The sequence below is a fragment of the Acinonyx jubatus genome, chromosome E2, assembly GCF_027475565.1.
Source record: "Acinonyx jubatus isolate Ajub_Pintada_27869175 chromosome E2, VMU_Ajub_asm_v1.0, whole genome shotgun sequence".
NCBI classification, from domain to species: Eukaryota; Metazoa; Chordata; class Mammalia; order Carnivora; family Felidae; genus Acinonyx; species Acinonyx jubatus.
Window position 1 is genome coordinate 30,366,201 of NC_069396.1, and position 20,241 is coordinate 30,386,441.

Sequence of the window (20,241 nt, forward strand, 5' to 3'; positions counted from 1 at the left end):
CGGGGCTCGAACTCACGGACCACGAGATCGTGACCTGAGCCGAAGTCGGACGCTCAACCGACTGAGCCACCCAGGCACCCCTAGAGTTAAATGTTAATCAGCACTTGGAAAAGTGGATTCATGTTCATTTGAAGGCTGGGTGTGCTATAATAATTGTAATAGTTCACGCAATAACTTATCTAACCTCATGTAATTTGCTTTTTATTGGAATAATTGGAAACTTTGAGATTTCATACTTAGTGATAAAGCCCCATTTGGGAGTTGTGTTTCATGGTGATTTTTTTCGCACTGTGTGGTGATTCTCTGTTTTGTCCCTTCTCAGCATTCGCTTCACTGTGGTCAGCGACCCTCCAGAGGATGAGCAGGACCTGGAGTGTGAGGACATTGGCATAGTTGACATTGACCTCGCTGACATGTTTCAGGAAGGGAGAGACATCATCGAGCAAAATATCGATGGTATGGGTGGAAGGATTGCTCAATTTGTACAATTGCTGAAATCCAAATTATTTATTAAAACCTTCTTTTTAGTTGGCTGCAGGGACGTTGAGTCACACGCTGGTTGAATCCTTTGCAACCCAAGCTGACTTTTTCTTGAAGCTGGAAGCTTTTCCCTACAATCCCTCCCTTCCCCTTCCCCCTCTGCCCTCCTTTCAATCAACAGAAATTTTAAAATAATTAATTGCGCTTCACAAGGAATTATTCATTTTGGTAGTGTTAGGGGTGAGTGTGTGACAACAATGTGGCCATTGGATGTTTTTCGTGTTGTTTATGGAAGCTTCCTGCTGTCAAGCCTTATTTCAGCCAAGGCATGTTATTCTGAGTCATCATTATAGTGTCTTTTGCAAGGCTTCTCTTTAATTCAGTGTCACAATCCAGTGATGGAGCCACTGCAGATAACTCCAAGCGGTACCACTCACTTATTTCCTAGCAGGATTCAGGGAGGAGGAGAGGATTCCTGACAAAGTGTACTCTCCTGGATTTTCACCTCAGAGGCATGAGTCCCGTCGGTGCTTACTTTCTACCCTCTGTATCCTTACAGAACATATTTAGAACATGCTGAAGGAATTGTGCTTTATGAATCAGACTTTTAAAAATCATACCGAGGATGACCTGGGTTGTTCACGGTAAATGGAGAACGGAGGCCGAGCTCTGGTCTCCTTGGTCACGTTAGCGGAGCCATGTCTGGGAAGCTGTCCATGGCTTGTTTACTCCTTTATTCATGCATTAAATGAACACTTATTTGAGCACCTCTTAAGTGCCAAACACTCTGTTACACCAGAGTTCATCTGCGGTTCACACGTCAGGCCGCCTGTCCTGAGAATGTGCTAGAAGATCAAGATCAGAAGTCAAGATCAAGCCAAATAATTAACCGAATCGGAAACCTATCCTGGGAAATCCTCATAAACCACACATACTACGTGACAGTTTGTCACAACTTCGTGTAGCACAGAAAAAAAGAAAAAAAGGATGAGAAGATTAAAATGTTACCCTAAACCCTCTTACAGACAACCAGAACCAAGAGAGTCTGACAAAAATGAGGAAAATTATCTCTGCTGTATGTTCTTACTCCTTTCTCCAGTCAGTGTTGTCTCGCGACCCATCCTCTCATTCTGAGAGTCCCCGTATGGCCATACTCATCTGACGCAGCTACTGTGGCCATGTTCTGAAAGAGAGGCAAACCCTTAAACACTGGCCAGGTCAGCATTCTAACACTGGGTTCTGTGCCAGACAAAGCAGCGAGGAGTCCCAACGGAGAGGTGTAAACTCAGGGGACCGAGCTGGGGACCACTTGGGCCCTGTGACCTCCCGTCTGCTCAGGTCAACCTGAGGCTTTGTATACCAAGTGGTGTTTAAAGGTTTCCTCAAAACAAAGATTTGGAATTGTCATCTGTTATCCCTTTTAGGCTTTCTTTATTCTAGCTTAGAAATTCCGATCCTATGTGCGAACCGTTTTCTTACAGCCTTTCCACTAGGTAAACTTCAGGATAGATCATGAGTCTTAAGTCCACAAACAACATGTATGTACACATGTGATAGACCCGAAATGTGTCTCTTCAGACACACATGACAGGCTTCAAGTTTTAGATTTCTGAGATGCCAGTGAACTTTGGACTCTTATAAAGCTGTTTTCGCCTTTTCTTTTCTTTTTTTTTTTAAGTTTGTTGATTTTGAGAGAGAGGGAGAAGGTGTGCGCCGCATGAGTGGGGGAAGGGCAGAGAGAGGAGAGAGAGGAGAGAGAGAGAGAGAGAGAGAGAGAGAGAGAGAGAGTGAGTCCCAAGCAGGCCCCGTGCTGTCAGTGCAGAGCCTATCAGGGCTCGATCCCCTGAACCTTGAGACCACGACCTGAGCCGAAATCGAGAGGCGGCCGCTTAACCGACTTAACCCAGGCGCCCCCCCCCCCACCCCCCCGTTTTCGTCTTTTCCACCTCCTGTCTCATGTGGCCTATCTGAAGAAAAAAATCGGGTGAGTGATATTCATACTCTTCTGCTCTTCTTCTCCCTAGTTCTGGATGCACGGGCAGACGGTGGAGGCATTGGCAAGCTCAGGGTCACAGTCGAAGCACTCCAGGCCCTACGGTCTGTCTACGAGCAGCACAGAGAGGACCTGGAGGCTGAAAGAAGCCGCTCCAGAGGCCTCTCCTCCTCCCGAGTAAACACTCACATGAAAGCCCTGAGATGAGATCTTTGTAATCACTCTGGTGTATATAATCTATAATTCGTGGGACGCGGGGAGGGGGAGGTCCGGGTCGGCAGTGTTCAAGTGTCGTATACTTTTTCATTTGTTTATTTTGCTACTCCCTCCTTCCCACGACTGCCACCCCTCGGGACCTCAGTTCTCCACCATGGGCAGTGCCTCCTCAATAATTCATACCTACATGATAGCATGAGAAAGCCCATTTGCGTTTTCAACACTTTCTTACGAAGAACTGACATGCAATTCCCACTTTTATTTGTAATAAGCAAAAAGGATAAATCTGAGAAAACCTAGGAAAAAGACACACTTTTATGTTATCCCTAACCGTCCCACTAAACGGAATGCCTATGATTAGCCTCATTAAGAGTTTTATACTGTGAAGATTTTATTAGAAGCAATATATGAAAATTACTTGGGTTAATGTGTTAATCTTCCTCTTTAAAATGCTAATATCTGTTTTATGCACATTAAAGCTCAGTATGCATTTTCTTTGATGCATGCAGTTTCTATCAATTAAATATAAAGAAGGAGACTGGGCACCAACTTCTGAAATTACTTCAAGTTTTCGGTTTTCTTTCTTAAAAATCACGGTTCTTCCCGTTTGTATGGTTTTTATGTATTTGCGATGGTGATACGGGATCCAGGGACGTGAAATTTATACTTTGAAAAGTTAGCTTATGACATAGGAAACAAATTATTAAAAGTATGGTTCACATTCTGATATGCTTAGTTAGACCTGAAAGGAATATCTTTTTTTTATCATTTTTTAAAATTTACATCAAGCCTTGTACAAAGGTGGGGTGGATCTGGATAACCAGATCCTCGAAAAGCCGCTGAGAAAGTTAATTTTCTAGCTTTTACCCAATCTCACTGAAGGATTTAATTGATATTTTTAATGGAGCCGTGAATCAATGCTGCAAAGGAATTGTCTCTAGAGGTCTAGGATATAATGCATTTCATTTTTTAATTTACTTTTTTATTTGTCATTTTCTTCAAAGGATTTTTATAGGCTGTGGGTTTTCACTGTTTGCAAACAGGCTATGTTCCTTCTTAAGCATATGTAAAGTATTCAGGGAGATAAGTAATTTATTAAAATCTACCTAATTTGCCGTGATATATTAAATCTCTGCTTCAGTGATCACAGACCATTTCATTTAGAGAATTAGGCATTCCCTCTTTGTGTGATTAAAGCTCTGGAAAATGAGTTCTTTGCTCCTATTTGTGAACATTCAAAGCCTGCTAATGGCAAGAAGATGGAATAGATTATGAGACAATTCATTACAGTTCAACAGAAAAAAAAAAAAAAGCAGCTATAATGCAAAAATGCAAGTATGAATATCTGCATATAGTTTGAACCATCTGTGCTCTAATGGCTTCAATAATGACTCTCGTCTTTAGGAGGCTTTGAAATGACATCCGTACAATATTAATTTGTTGATGTACATTGTGGGACCAGTAGAGTACGATCTGACCGCAGAAATCTATAAATTCTGTCTCTACCATTGGGCCTCCCTGTCTGGGGCCCGCCATCTCCAAGAAGAATCTTGCTCTCATCAGACTCTGCAAATCTTCATAATAACTCATTCCTCTGGAACCTTCTAGAGACCGCAAACATCTGCAGACTAAACCTCTCCAATCCTAGTAAACAGCCACATGTTTGTTGTCACTTCAGCTGGCTCTGAGCTCATCTTTTTGGCCTCTCTTTCTAGCTTTCTTTGGCTTCATGCAGTTACGGTGTCATTAAGGCCCATAATATTCCCTGCAGTAATTTAAAACAGCCGGATTATACCCTGGGATTAACTGAGCGGTTTTTGAGACATTTATTGTGGTATTCTCCCAGGAGGTTTGTATTATTGTTTTAAAACGTTACATCCCAAACTAAATACCCTTTCTGCGGGGAAAAGAACCGGACCGCGCTGCCTTCTTATGATCTTTAAGTGGAAAGGGGGAGTTTTTATCAGGAATCTTCTGAGACCTCGTCAGTCGGGTGGAATGTATACCTCAGACACGATTAGAGAACCAACCGTGTTTCTGTCACATTCACGTTTGCTTGTATAGATTATCAAAGGTCTTTTGTCTAGCCTTAAAAAATTTCACCTTGCAACCACGTAAATTTTTACAAGTCTCCTTTCCTTAAGTAATTGAATAGCTGCTGACACATTTTCAAGTGGGTAAGTCGTACTGAATGCCATCGTGGGGGTGCTTCACGTGGGTTCGGAATCAGTTTGAGAAGAGTTTTTTATCCTGTCTCGCACTGACCAGAGTTCACTGAAAAAAGTTCATCGCCTTTTGGATTATGGAGCAACGGTTTTCTCTTGGCGAGCCAGGCCTGTTCCATTCAGTATGGCTTGGGGGACAGGGTGCGGGCAGGGGTGCCGACAGGGGCCTTGCCACACAAAGACACCAGTTCAAGGCCACGCTTCTGTGAACTTACAGCCCTTGGTGTAAACGTACGCAGTCCACTCAGCACTTTCCGGGGCTGTAATGCTTTTAGTTTGGAAATACAAATAGAGATGTGATGTGGGATGTGGGAGAGTGTCTTTTACATGGTTTTCTGCCTACTGTAGTAGAAATGTCAAATTCCCAGCCACTGTCATGAGAAGCAGTTGACAAAAATAAGTTTTATGGTTTACAGTGTGGTTTACATACAGAACATTTCTCTTCACTCTCAATTTCAACATGTTTTCCAAATTATCATGGTTTATTGCCATTTAACTTAAATTAGTTTTTTTTTAAGAATAAATAGAGAGTATATTTAATCAAATAAAGAACAGCCATGTTGAAATTCCGCCGTTCCCGCCGTTCACTCGGTACCACGAAACACAGATCGTTTCTATGTGTTGGGAAGAAGAGTAGGCTCAGAAGTGGTCACGTGACTTGGGGGTTTCTGCTCACACCCATGTTCCCTGCAACAAAACATAAATTATTTTAGTAATCTGACATCAAGAGCTGTGACAATGAAAACCACTTCTTACACATGTTCTGACAAGAATCTGATTAACATTTTTGTGGATATGGAAAATAACTTTTTTTAGTCAGACTGCCACTCTTGCTGCATTTAGAAGGATTTCCTTCTTCGCTGGATACAAAAATGTGTTATCATGTCTGTGAACAAATATGAGACTAAAGTGTCGTCTTTGTGTGGTACAAAACAACCAAGGGAGAGCTCTGGGGATATAAAATTATTGAGTGATTGACAATATCAGGATAATAATTCATCCCTAACTATGAGAGTACATTTCAATAAGTCACTCATGCCTGAAGGCCTCTGACTACCTTGACAAAGAAAAACTGAGCCCGTGACTTATTATAGATTGGACAACATGCCTAATTAGATCCCTGAATGGGAGCAAACATCTCTACATCCCCTTTGTTCAGAACAAAAACAACCTCCAGGTCAACCGGAAAGCTCCAAAATATCAAAGATGTGGAAACAAGTGTTTTGAAAACTGAAAATACAGAATTAGAAAACATCTCCTCATCCCAATCTCTCTTATCCTGCAAGATAGATTTTTCACTTCCATTTCAAAGAGCCACCAGTGGACTGCACTTTACAGTCTAACCTGGAAAATTGGGCCCATGCTCTGGTATTGTGACACCTTTTGTTCTTACCCTTTCGTTTTCCATGTAACATTGACTCGTGTCTTTAAACCGTGTTTTTCCTCCAGTTGTTCTGAAGTAAAATCTGGTTCTCTCAGGCTTAGAATGTGGCCTCTTTTCTGTGGTGGACGGCATTGTCTTCTGCCTTTTGCCCCTCCTCACTCTGTTGAGATTCACCTTCCTCATCCCTGTAACAGCATCACCCCTCTCTTTACTGAGCACCATTAATTTCCTTTATAAATCAAATTCACCCTCTTGATCTTTCTATTTCTGTCATCTGTTCTGTTTACACATAATCATTCCACTAAACATTTCCTCCCACCTGTCTCCCTCTACTCATTTTTAGTTAGTCAAGTCACATTTTTTTTTTCCTTTCTCTTCTCTTGGTGCTACTTTAGATACCAGCATCTGTGACAGATCCAATGGCATTCCCAAAACCTGCCCTTGTGTGACTTCTCTTGATTTACTGTGATGGGGGGGGGGGGCGGGGGCACTTCTAATCAACCATTATGAAACTGAGCAAACAGCAAGCTAATGTTTGTGTCTTTGCTTTTGTAGCGAAGTAACAGAGGCTGGAACTCAAAAAGCTCTCAGGAATCACTGGTAAGGAGCTGAAGCATAAGGAATTTTTTTTTTTTTTAAGGAAATGTGTCATTGAATCAAGCTTTATGTGGCATAAATGTGTTTTGTCCTAGTTACACGTGCCATCATTAACAATAGGGGAAATTAGATAAATTTAAGGAAAAAACTGAAGAGACTATACACAACCCAAGATTAGGGAGGTTTCTCTTTTTTTAAAAAATTTTTTAACATTTTATTTATTTTTGAGACAGTGAGAGACAGAGCATGAACAGGGGAGGGACAGAGAGAGGGAGACACAGAATCCGAAACAGGCTCCAGGCTCTGAGCTGTCAGCACAGAGCCTGACGCGGGGCTCGAACTCACAGACTGCGAGATCATGACCTGAGCTGAAGTCGGCCGCTTAACCGACTGAGCCACCCAGGCGCCCTGATTAGGGAGGTTTTTCTAACCGAGAGAGCAAAGACAACCTATAAAACAAGAGATAGATGTCTTGTGTAAACATCGAGGCCAGGTAACACAAAACAGAATTCAAGGTGGAAAACGAGAGACAAGGACGATTTATACCGGTAAAAGGAAAACAGGTCAAAGATATAATGAACTTGAACAGTTACACACCTAACAGTACAGCTTCAAAATATGAAGCAACAACCTGACAAAACTGCGGACAAAATATTGCGGCCACATGAGTTTTACTAGATTTTAATTCTCAGAGAGTGATAAATCAAAAAAGGTTTTTTTTTTTTTTTTTTAAGTCTAGAGGATGTGCTTAATATGTTTACCAATCTCAAGCAAATATAGAATGCAAATGGAAAATTAAAAAAAAAAATCAACCATGTACTCAGCCACAAAGGAAGTCTCAATTTCCAAAAATTGAAATCTTGTAGACTGTTTCTCTAAGCAAAATGCAGTAAAATTAGAAAGCAGTAAAAGGATAATTAAAACACAATCCTATCAAAAAGTTAAAAAGATGTGTTATTATTGTTCTGCATCCTAATAGGACAAGAAATTACCTGTTCCTACTACATAACTAGGAGAAAGAAAGTTCTACGGACTTCACCTTACATGTGAGTGGAGGAAATAAACCTCAGCTCAGAAGCCCACACTAGAGGAGGAGCAAGGCAAGGGCTGAGCATAAGAGAAGTGAGTGTGACAGGGTTCTAGTGGCAGCAGAACTCAGACAGCATCAACTCAAGGTCCCTCAGTAGGGCGAGGGCATGCTGAGTGGGGAAATGCTGAGAACATGTCCGAGGCCTGGTGGGGCAGTTATTAGCTACTGGAAAAATGAAAGAAAGGCGCTTGAGAAGTACATAGGACCAGAGGTAGTAACCTTGGGAAGACACCTGGAAGAGAGGGAAGCACTTTGATATGGGGAGGTATCCTTGGAGACGTGATAGTGAAATGAAAGAAAGAACCAGCTGAAACTATGGGCCCCAATGAAACGAGATAGTATCACTAAATGGTATTATCATTAAAAAGAAATAATTTATTAAAGAAGCTTCACTGCAGCCACAGAAGAGGATAGTCTTGAGCTAAGAAACCCTGTAAGCTACCCAAACCTCTTCCCGGTCTATTGGATTATCCTCTCTGGCCTGTCCAGGAAAATCCAAAACAAATCAGTTTTACTTAAACTGCCCTGTATCCATATTGCATGAGAAGAGAAAAAGAAAACTTTTCAGTAGGATGGAGTTCTACCTAGTAATGATGAATTTGATGGTTTGGATTAGCCTTCCTGCGAGAACAGGTAGAAAATCTGACTTTATACACACACACACACACATATTATATATGAAGTGTTTGGAAACATCAAAATGCCACCAGCTACCTAGGCTATAGGAACTCACAAGAACAAGATGTGGGAACAGAGGAAAACCAGAAGGTGAGCCAGGCATTAAAGCCAATTTTCTTCTAGAGGCATCTGCCAATTTGAAAGCATGAGTGAGAAGCTGAACAGAGCTTTCAACAGATTCATGGGACTTTGAAGAACAAAAATTGGAAACTTAGAGTCCACCGAAGACAAGAATTGAGAGCCCCCAGTAAATCCTTCAGGCTCAAATCATTCCTGCATTTTTCACGTACAATGTTTAGTACACATTAAAAAAAAAAAAAACTAGGCACGTGAGGAGACAAGATCATGTGACTGAAGACTAAGACAACAAACAAGTGAAATTCCCTCAAGTAAATCAGAAAAAGGAGTCATCATCCATGAACCTCAAAAAAAAAAAAAAATGTTCAATATGTTAATAGAGTTAAAAAACAATCTTAAGAAATTTGACATGGAAATGGATGTTCTTGACCAAAACCAACTGGAAATTTTATAAATGAAAATTACAAATAAATTAAGAATTCACCAGGTGAGTCTAACAGCAAATCAGACACTGAAAGATGACTTATTGAACTGCGAAAAAATTTATTTTAAAAAAATATTTATTCCGGGGCACATGGGTGGCTCAGTCAATTAAGCATCTGATTCTTGATTTTGCCTCAGGCCCTGATCTCATGGTTCATGAAATCGAGCCCTGTATCAGGCTCTGTGCTCTTAGCACAGAGCCTGCTTCGGATTCTCTCTCCCTCTCTGCCTCTCCCCACAGGTGCACATGTGCACGCTCTCTCTCTCTCAAAACAAATAAACATGAAGAAAAATACAGATATTTCATCTTTTTAAAAAAATATCCATTCTTGGGCGCCTGGGTGGCTCAGTCGGTTAAGCGTACAACTTCAGCTCAGGTCACGATCTCTCAGTTCGTGAGTTAAAGCCCCATGTCAGGCTGTGTGCTGACAGCTCAGAGCCTGGAGCCTGCTCCGGATTCTGTGTCTCCCTCTGTCTCTCTCTGCCCCTCCCCTACTCGCACTCTGTCTCTCTCTCTCTCTCTCTCTCTCTCTCTCTCAAAAATAAATAAACATTAAAAGAAATTTTTAAAAAATCCATTCTGATGCATGGAAAGTAACCAAAAAAGGGGAGGGTGGGTATTACAAGACATAGGAATGTATGGAAAGTTGTACCCATAATTGAAGTCCCAGGAGAGGAAAAAGAGGATGAGAATCAATATTCCAAGAGATAATGACTAAGACTTTTTCAGAATACATATGAGGCACAGATACAAGAATGACCTCATTCTGTATGCCCAGGCTTGGTAAACACAAAATCACTGAAGACACATCCTAGAAAAACTGCTGAAAACCAAAGGAAAAAAAGTCTTAAAAGCAGTCAGAGACCTAAGACAACACCAAGACTGAGAGCTGACTTAGCTGAGACTGTGGAAGCCATTAGAAAATGGTATTAAACCCTTCTTGGGCCCTACCTCTTCTCCCTCCTTTATTCACAAACAAGTGAGTTAACCACCCCAGGGGACTTGACCAATGGGAGCCAGGAACCAGTGGATAAATACTCCCCCTCTCCATGCCTCTGGCAGACAGTCCTGAAGTACATTCTATAGGGTTCCGGCAGGAACAAGCCCCATCACTCACAGAAATGATCAGCTTGCCAATACAACTTTGCATTGGCTTTTCCGTTTCATTTCTCCCAGTCCCTCCTAAATTCTGGGGTCGTTTCCCAAATAAAATTCCCACATGCCAAGTCCTTGTTTCGGGCCCTGCTTTGGGGGCACCCAGGCTGAAAGTAAGTACTAGGAGTGGCCCTAGAAAGCAGAACGTTAGGATGGGAGTCTGAAAAGGGGTCACTGACTAATCAGATGGTAAAAAGGATGACAGTGTTTATGGCAAATGGTGTGATAAGCTCTGGCATGTGATAGATTCTTGATGACAGTGGATTAAGGTCAGAGCAAGGGGAAAGTGAAGCATCAGGTTATCAGCTTATCTACTTTACTAAATTTACATGCTACTTCAACTTTTTTTTAAGCTTAAGAAAAACTTCGGTAAATGACAAACTCCAGAAGGCATAAAGAAAACCAGCCCTGATGCAAAAGAAAATATAATACCATATTCCAACATGAATTAATTATCATTAAACAAGCAATTGCAGATGCTGGGAGAAGACGTCGATCAGGGATTTAAAAACCCAAAATAGAAACTGACAGACTGGAACTAATGGGAACTGATGTTAGGAAAGAAACGAAAACTTAACCTTGAAATGACTAAACTAGAAGGTACCTGAGAGAAAATAAATATGGCTGAAAGTCGACGATGGAAGGTAATGAGTAGAAATGGAAGGAGCCAAGAAAATGAAAGAGGCAAAAAGATCCCGGGAGAGAATGATAGATAGATAATAGGCAAACATAAGTGCAGTTACAGATGCCAATGAGAAAATAGTGAAGTAGGACAAATATATAATACTATAATTCAAGAAAGATTTCCTGAAGTAAAAGTAGACCTGAATCTACACATTGAAAGGGCCCACCGTGGAGGGAAATTGCTTCTAAATAGTCAACTCTGAAACATATCTTAATAAAACAACTAGACATTAAAGACAAAATAAAGAAAAAAATAATCCTTTCTGGTCCCCTAGGCAAAAAGAACAAGTATGTATGTATGTATGTAATTTAAACCTAAATTCAAGTTAGTCAACATGCAGGGCAGTCTTGGCTTCAGGAGTAGAACCCAGTGATATATCTGTTACATATAACACACAGTGCTCATCCAAAAAAATGCTCTACCCAATGCCCATCACCCACCCAACCCATCCCCCCACCCACCGCCCCTCCAGCAACCCCCAGTTTATTCTTTGTATTTAAGAGTCTTTTATGGTTTGCCTCCCTCTCTGTTTTTATCTTATTTTTCCTTCCCTTCCCCTATGTTCATCTGTTGTGTTTCTCACATTCAACATACGAGTGAAATCATATGATATCTGTCTTTGACTTCTTTCGCTTAGCCTAATACACTCTGGTTCCATCCACATTGTTGTAGATGGCAAGATTCATTCTTTTTCATCGCTGAGTAGTATTCCATTGTATATATATACACCACATCTTCTTTATCCATCTGTCAATGGACACGTGGGCTCTTTCCATAATTTGGCTATTATTGATAGCACTGCCATAAACATTGGGGTGCATGTGCCCCTTTGAATCAGCATTTTTGTACCCTTTAGATAAATTCCTAGTAGTACAATTGCTGGGTTGTAGGGTAGTTCTTTTTTTCATTTTTTTGAGGAACCTCCATACTGTTTTCCAGAGTGACTGTACCAGTCTGCATTCCCACCAACAGTGCAAAAGTGTTCCCCTTTCTCTGAATCCTCACCAACATTTGTTGTTTCCTGAGCTGTTAATTTTAGCCATTCTGACAGGTGTGAAGTGGTATCTCATCACTCATTATCAGGGAAAAACAAATCAGAACAAGTCTTTTATAATGAAAATGAAGTCAGGTTGGCATTAGATTTCTCAAGAGCAACTTAGGAAGCAATGCCTTGGTGAAATAGTCTTACCAAGGTAAACTGTGAACCAACGATTTTTAGTTCAACTCAGCTAATCTTTCAAATATCAAGGCTATAGAAGAACAATTTTCATCATGGTGAAATTCATATAACACAAAAGTAACTATTTTAAAGGGAACAATTCAGTGGCATTTAGTATATTCACAATGTTGTTCTATCTAGAACACTTCATCACTCCAAAATGAAACCCTGTATACATTAAGTATACCCTGTATACCCTATCAGCCCCCTCCCCAGCCCTTGGCAACCACCAATCTACTTTCTGTTTCTAGGTACTTGCCTATTTTGCATACTTCACACAATATGGAGTCATACAATATGTAACCCTGATTGCCGCCTTTCACTTAGCATACTGGTTTTCAAGGTTCGTCCCCATTGGAGCATGGATCAGTACTTCATTCCTATCTATGGCTGAATAACCTTCCATCGGATGGATAATCAAAATTTGTTTACCCATTCCTCCAGTGATGGACACTTGGGTTGTCTCTACCTTTGGACTACTGTGAATAGTGTCGCTGTGAACGTTTTTGGTGCAAGGATTTGCTTGAGTACCTGTTTTCAACTCTTTTGGGTGTAGTTCGAAGCGGGTCATGTGATAATCGTATGTTTAACTTTTTGAGGATGTGTTTCCTACAACAAATGAACCATTTTACATTCACACTAGCAGTATACAAGGATTCTAATTTCTCCACATCCTTGCAACGTGCGTTACTCTCCCCTTTCCATTTTTAATAGCCATTCTTAGGAGTGTGAATTGGTATCTCATCATGGTTTTGATTTGTATTTCCCTAATGACATTGAGCATCTTTTCATGTGCTTGGTTACAGAAAAACAATTGCAGACGTGCAAGAATTCAGGGAATATTGTACTCGAGCTCTTTGTGAGGAATCTATTAGAAGACCACCTTCATCCAACTAAGATGTGAATGAAGAAACTGTTAGAACTAGTGGTAAGCATGAACTATATTTTACTACAGATCTTCTACCTACCAATATATATATATATACCAAGAATAGTATATAGAAGTTATGTGCTCTGATGAAGTAGATAATTTTTTCTAGTAAGAGAAAAAGGGGAAAAAATGGAAAAGTAACATAAACTCATTAACTTCGCATAGATTATAGGTAAGGACCAAAGACACCATGTAAAGCAGACAAACCACATAGTAGAAACCTAAATAAAGAAAACATGAGCATTATATAAATATATTAGATAACTACTAAAACAAAAACACAAGTCATTTTAATCACCAACATTTTTTCTTTATTAAAAAGCAAAGAAAACAAACCAGAGAATGAAAACCACATGGTAAATATCCATAGTAAATGCAACACAAGATAATCAGACAGGGCTAAGATCAAGTATTTAAGTTGTAACCATAAGTGCAAATGGTCTGAACAAACTTGTGAAAAGGAAAATATTTTCAGATTGTCTTATAAGACAAAACTCAACTCTATACTATAAGAGATACTTCGAAAACAAAGTGCAATAAAATTTAAATGATGGGCCAAACTATACCAGACAAGTGCACATAAAGCAAGCCAGGATTGTAAACTTGATATCTGACAAGACGAAATTCGTGAAGGGAAAAGTGCTTAATGAGACAAAGAAGGACACTTTAATAATAGTGAAGGCCGTACTTCACCGTGAAGATACAAATGGTGTCAATAACTGTGCATCAAATAACACAGCAGCAACCTTCATAAGGCATAAATACAGGAGATAAGAGAAACACACGGAAGTACATTAATTAGGACAGACTATAGATCAACTCTCAGTTCAAGACAGGGCAGATTGGAAAAGAAATTATACACACACACTCACACACACACATATAACCTAAACAACATAATCCCAAGGTAGATCTTATGAATACATATTGAACCCTTTACCCTTATGAAAGAGAATATTTCTTCTTTTCAAATACATGTGGAACATTCATGAAAATTGGCCATATGTGAGATCACCGAGAAATTCTCAATAAATTCTTTCAAATAAAAATAATGCAAACCAACAACATTGTCTTATCACAATGTAATAAAATGGAAAATAAAATCAAAAGGCACAAATTCTTTTCCATCTGGAAATAAAATGTTATTAAGCAGTTCCTTAGTCAATGGAGAAATATAAATTGAAATTGAACAGTTTCTTAGAAAAATAATGATTATGAAAAACCCTGTATATCCGAATCTTTGAGATACAGTTAAAGCAAAGAAAATGCATAGATTAAACATAAGAATGAAAACAAAAGTGTAACAACAAATGAAATATCTATCTCAAAAGTTAAAAAAGGGACAAAAAGTAACTCTAATGAAAGTAGAGAGAAGGAAATAGTAAAAATAAAAGCATGAATGAGTTAAAAACCAAAAGTAGAATTAATAAATAAAATACTTCTATGAAATAATCAACAAAGTGGACCTAATCATTTATAAAAGAGAGAAAGCACGAGTACAAATGAAAATAGGATGGGGCACCTGGGCGGCTCAGTTGGTTAACCGTCCAACTTCAGCTCAGGTCATGATCTCATGGTTCATAAGTTCAAGCCCTGCATCGGACTCTGTGCTGACAGCTCAGAGCCTGAAGCCTGCTTTGGATTCTGTGTCTCCCTCTCTCTCTGCCCCCCCCTTTTATTCTACTCTCTCTGTGTGTCTCAAAAATAAATAAGTATTAAAAAGAAAATAGGACAATGGGAGATTGGATATTTAATTGAGTTATTTTTAAACATCATGAGTCTAAATTGTATAATTCTTCGAAAATACTTTGAAAACCTAGATGATATAGCTAATTTTCTGAAAAATGCAGCTTTTCAAAATTGAGCCTGGTAAAGAAAGAAAGCTTGAAAGATCAATTTCCACAGAAGAAATAAAGTATTATAATACTAATTCCAAAAAGCACCAGGCTCAGAAGGTTTTACAAGTGAATTCTAATAGCCTTCAAAGACTAGATCATTTTAATGCTATTCAGAGTGTTCCAGAGATATAAAAAGAAGGAAAACTCCCCTAATCTTTTAAAGAACTGTATATATCAGAACAGCTTGAGAAGGACAGGTATTATCCCTGCTTTAAATGTTTGGTAGAATTCCCCAGGGAAACCATCTGGTCCTGGACTCTTATTTGTTGGGAGATTTTTGATAACTGATTCAATTTCTTTGCTAGTTATGGGTCTGTTCCAGTTTTCTATTTCTTCCTGTTTGAGTTTTGGAAGTGTGTGGGTGCTTAGGAATTTGTCCATTTCTTCCAGGTTGTCCAGTTTGTTGGCATATAGTTTTTCATAGTATTCCCTGATAATTGCTTGTATTTCTGAGGGATTGGTTGTAATAATTCCATTTTCATTCATGATTTCATCTATTTGGGTCATCTCCCTTTTCCTTTTGAGAAGCCTGGCTAGAAGTTTATCAATTTTGTTTATTTTTTCAAAAAACCAACTCTTGGTTTCATTGATCTGCTCTACAGGTTTTTTTAGATTCTATATTGTTTATTTCTGCTCTGGCCTTTATTATTTCTCTTCTGCTGGGTTTGGGGTGTCTTTGGTGTTCTGCTTCTATTTCCTTTAGGTGTGCTGTTAGATTTTGTATTTGCGATTTTTCTTGTTTCTTGAGATAGGCCTGGATTGCAATGTATTTTCCTCTCAGGACTGCCTTTGCTGCATCCCAAAGCATTTGGATTGTTGTAGAACACATCCAGATGGCCAAACAGGCACATGAAAAGATGCTCAACATCACTCCTCATCAGGGAAATACAAATCAAAACCACACTGAGGTATCACCTCACGCCAGTCAGAGTGGCTAACATGAACAAATCAGGGAACTATAGATGCTGGAGAGGATGTGGAGAAACAGGAACCCTCTTGCACTGTTGGTGGGAATGCAAACTGGTTCAGCCACTCTGGAAAACAGTGTGGAGGTTCCTCAAAAAATTAAAAATAGATCTACCCTATGACCCAGCAATAGCACTGCTAGGAATTTACCCAAGGGATACAGGAGCACTGATGTATAGGGGCATTTGTACCCCAATGTTTATAGCAGCCAATTTCAACAATAGCCAAATTATGGAAAGAGCCTAAATGTCCATCAACTGATGAATGGATAAAGAAATTGTGGTTTATATACAGAATGGCATACTACCTGGCAATGAGAAAGAATGAAATATGGCCTTTTGGAGAGAGTTATGCTAAGTGAAATGTCAGACAGAGAAAGACAGATGTCATATGTTTTCACTCTTATGTGGATCCTGAGAAACTTAACAGAAGACCTTGCGGGAGGGGAAGGAAAAAAAAAGTTAGAGAGGGAGACAGAAGGAGACAAACCTAAGAGACTCCAAAAACTGAGAATAAACTGGGGGTTGGTGGGGGGTGGGAGGAAGGGGAAAGTGAGTGATGGGAATTGAGGAGGGCACCTGTTGGGATGAGCACTGGGTGTTGTATGGAAACCAATTTGACAATAAATTTCATATTAAGAAAGAAAGAAAGAAAGAACGAACTGTATATATCGGGGTGCCTGAATGGCTCAGTCAGTTAAGCGTCCAACTTCCGCTCAGGTCATGATCTTGGGATTTGTGTGTTTGAGCCCCACGTGGGGCTCTGTGCTGACAGCTCAGAGCCTGGAGCCTGCTTGAGATTCTGTGTCTCCCTTTCTCTCTACTCCTCCCCTTCTCTCTCTCTCTCTCTCTCTCTCTCTCTCTCTCTCTCTCTCAAAAATAAAGAAACATTTAAAAAACACTATAACAAGTCATGATCAAGAGGTTTTTATTCCAAGAATGCAACATGGCTCAGAAGGTCTAGAAACACAGCCAAAAACAAAGAAGAAGTTGGAACATCGAAGGTGGCATATCGAGTTAGTGGAGAGAAACAGACTACTCATAAATGATGCCAGAGCCGCTAAAAAAGCATCTAGAAAAAAAACTAATTAGATCCCTACTCCTTCCTTAAAGCAAAATAAATCCTACAAATATTTACATGTAAAAATGAAACCACAAATGCTTTAGAAATAAACAAATAATTATTTTTACCATTTCACAAAATCCAGAAACTATGAAAGAAAATAGTAATAAAGTTGACTACACAAAAGTAAATTTTTCTTAATGGCAAAAAAAATCATAAAATCAAAGGAAAAATGAAAAACTTGGGAAAATATTTGCTAGCAATGAAACAAACAGCTAATTTCCTTACTATAAAGAGCTCCTCAAGAAGAAAAAGACCAACAATCCATGGAGAAGTGGGTACAGGATATGAACAATGTAGAGAAAATTCAAATGATTTAATGAATATAACATTAAACTTATTGAATGTGATGATATTAGATGTGGGAAAGATGCTTAACATGCTCATAATAACAAAAATTCCCATTACAACTGCAGTGAGATATAATTTTCGACTACCAGATTGGCAAGATCAAAAATGTTATAATATGTGGAGCTATCATGACTATGGGAGTCAGGCACACTCACACATTGCCAGTGGAAGAAGGGTAGCTTCCCACAAACACTGTGCAGATCACTTTGGCAATTCCATCAAAATAAAAATACACTTATCCTTTTTTTTTAAGGTTTATTTTGAGAGAGAAAAAGAGTGCATGTATGCATGCAAGCAGAGGAGAGGCAGACAGAGAGAGAGAGAGAGAGAGAGAGAGAGAGAATCCCCAGCAGGATCTACACTGTCAGCACGGAGCCCAACATGAGGTTCAAACTCATGAACCATGAGATTATGACCTAAGCCAAAACCAAGAGTTGGATGCTCAGCTGACTGAGCCACCCAGGCGCCCCAATACATTTATCCTTTAATCCAACAATTCCACTGCTAAGATTTCACCCCATATATGCACTTGCAAATATAGGAAATGATGTACAGACAAGATTATTTATTTCATCATTGTGTGGAAAAGCAAATGGAAAATACTCTAAATATCAAATAGGGAACTCATTAAAAAATTATGTTACAGTTATGAAATAGAATACTATGCCACTGTTTAAAAGAAGGGGTCAACCTTAGAGATGTGCTTGTATGTAATAATCCACAAGATACGTATTTGTCTGATTATTATTATTTATTTCTTTATTTATTTGCTTAAAACAATAGGAATTTACACTCTCAGAGTTCTGGAAGCTACAAGTCCGAAACCAAGGTGCAGGGCCATAGTCCATCTGAAGTCTCTAGGGAAGGATCTGTTCCCTGCCTGTCTCCTAGCTTCTAGTGGTTGCGGGTATGTCCTTGGCTTCTAGGCACATAACCCCAGGCTCCCTCTGTCTTCGCAAGATGGTCTCCTCTCTGTGCCTGTGCCTTCAAGACACATTTCTAAGTGAAAAGGTGAAATAATAGTGTGTGGTATATGCAATGAATTATGTAAAAACATGTGCCTGTGCTTGAGTATAAACAAAATACTTTCGGAAGTACATCCAAGAAGTCAGTAAGTGGTAGCTTCTTGGAATAGGAACTGGGTAGCTGGGGAAGAAGTAGAAAAAAACACACTCATGTTTTACTGTATTTCGGTTTGTATATTTTTAATAGCCATGTTGAGATGCATTTCACACACCGTGAAATTCTGCCATTAAAAGTGTACAATTCAGGGGCACCTGGGTGGCTCATTCAGTTAAGCCTCTGACTCTTGGTTTGGGCTCCAGTCATGATCTCGCGGTTTGTGGGTTTGAGCCCCGAGTCGAGCTCTGTGCTGAGAGTGTGGAACCTGCTTGGGACTCTCTCCCTCTTTCTCTCTGCCCCTCCCCCACTCACTTGCACATGCATTCTCTTTTTCTCTCTCTCTCAAAATAAATAAATAAACTTTAGGGGCGCCTGGGTGGCGCAGTCGGTTAAGCGTCTGACTTCAGCCAGGTCACAATCTCGCGGTCCGTGAGTTCGAGCCCCGCGTCGGGCTCTGGGCTGATGGCTCAGAGCCTGGAGCCCGTTTCCGATTCTGTGTCTCCCTCTCTCTCTGCCCCTCCCCTCTGCCCCTCATGCTCTGTCTCTCTCTGTCCCAAAAATAAATAAACGTTGAAAAAATTTAAAAAATAAATAAATAAATAAATGAACTTTAAAAAAATGAAATGTACAGTTCAGCTATATTCACATAGCCCTGCAACTATCACCAAAATGAAAACTTAGTACCTTCTTAGCACTCCAGAAAGAAACCACCTACACGTTAGCAACCATTCCCCATTTCTAGCTTCCCCACCCCTGGCCCCAGGTAACCAGTAATCTATTCTCCGTCTCTATTGATTTGCCTATGCTGCACATTTCACATAAATTCCATCATACAATATTGTGTTTGCTGGGACTGGCTTTTTTTCATTTAGCATTAATGCTTTCAAAGTTTACTTACATTGTAGCATGCATCAGTATTTCTTTTTTTTTTTTTTTTTTTGCTTAATAATATTCCAATTATATGAATATACTACATTTTTGTTCATTCATGAGTTGAAAGGCATTTGGGGGCTATTATGAATAATCCTGCTATGAACAGTTATGTAAAGGTTTTTGTGTAGATGTATGCTTTTGTTTTTCTTGGGTATATACCTAGCAGTGAATTTTTTAACTTATAGTAACTCTATATTTAACTTTTTGAAGAATTGCTGGTGTTTCTTTTTTTATATAAAATTTTTTACTGTTTATTCATTTTTGAGAGACAGACAGAACACAGGTGGGGGAGGGGCAGATCGAGAGGGGGACACAGAATCCAAAGCAGGCTCCGGGCTCCAATCTGTCAGCACAGAGCCCAACGCGGGGCTCAAACTCACGGACTGTGAGATCATAGCCTGAGCCGAAGTCGGATGCTTAACTGAGCCACCCAGGCACCCCAAGGAATTGCTAATGTTTCAGAGTGACCACACCATTTTCCATTTATGCATTTTGAACTCTGAACCATGTGCTAGTAGTACCAATCCACAACAATTAATAAAATATTTTTTAAATAAGTTAGGGCTGTATGCATTGACTTGGAGAAATTTCCATTGTGTATGATGAAGGATATAAATTTCCTAAACTTCATAAA

The 20,241-nt window shown here is 39.6% G+C and overlaps 1 protein-coding gene and 1 long non-coding RNA gene across 4 annotated transcripts in view; both read left to right on the plus strand.

Annotated features, from left to right (window-relative positions):
- Positions 1–4,366, plus strand: part of RPGRIP1L (RPGRIP1 like) — a 92,645-nt gene extending 88,279 nt beyond the window's left edge. Inside the window, exons 24-25 of one of the 3 annotated variants that reach the window (XR_008293905.1) lie at positions 323–456; positions 2,505–2,645. Coding sequence is in view for 2 of the 3 variants with exons in the window: in XM_053211360.1 (XP_053067335.1) it covers positions 323–456; positions 2,505–2,680 (310 nt within the window). In the remaining variant the exon portion in view is untranslated. Of the gene's footprint in view, positions 1–322; positions 457–2,504 lie in introns of all 3 variants that reach the window. The other 2 variants (XM_053211360.1, XM_053211361.1) reach the window with 2 other exon arrangements.
- Positions 4,367–6,796: 2,430 nt separating this feature from the next.
- Positions 6,797–19,024, plus strand: LOC128313330 (uncharacterized). The gene is made up of 3 exons (XR_008293908.1): positions 6,797–6,898; positions 13,091–13,212; positions 18,352–19,024. It is a non-coding gene; the product is annotated as an uncharacterized LOC128313330 (long non-coding RNA).
- The last annotated feature ends 1,217 nt before the right edge of the window (positions 19,025–20,241 follow it).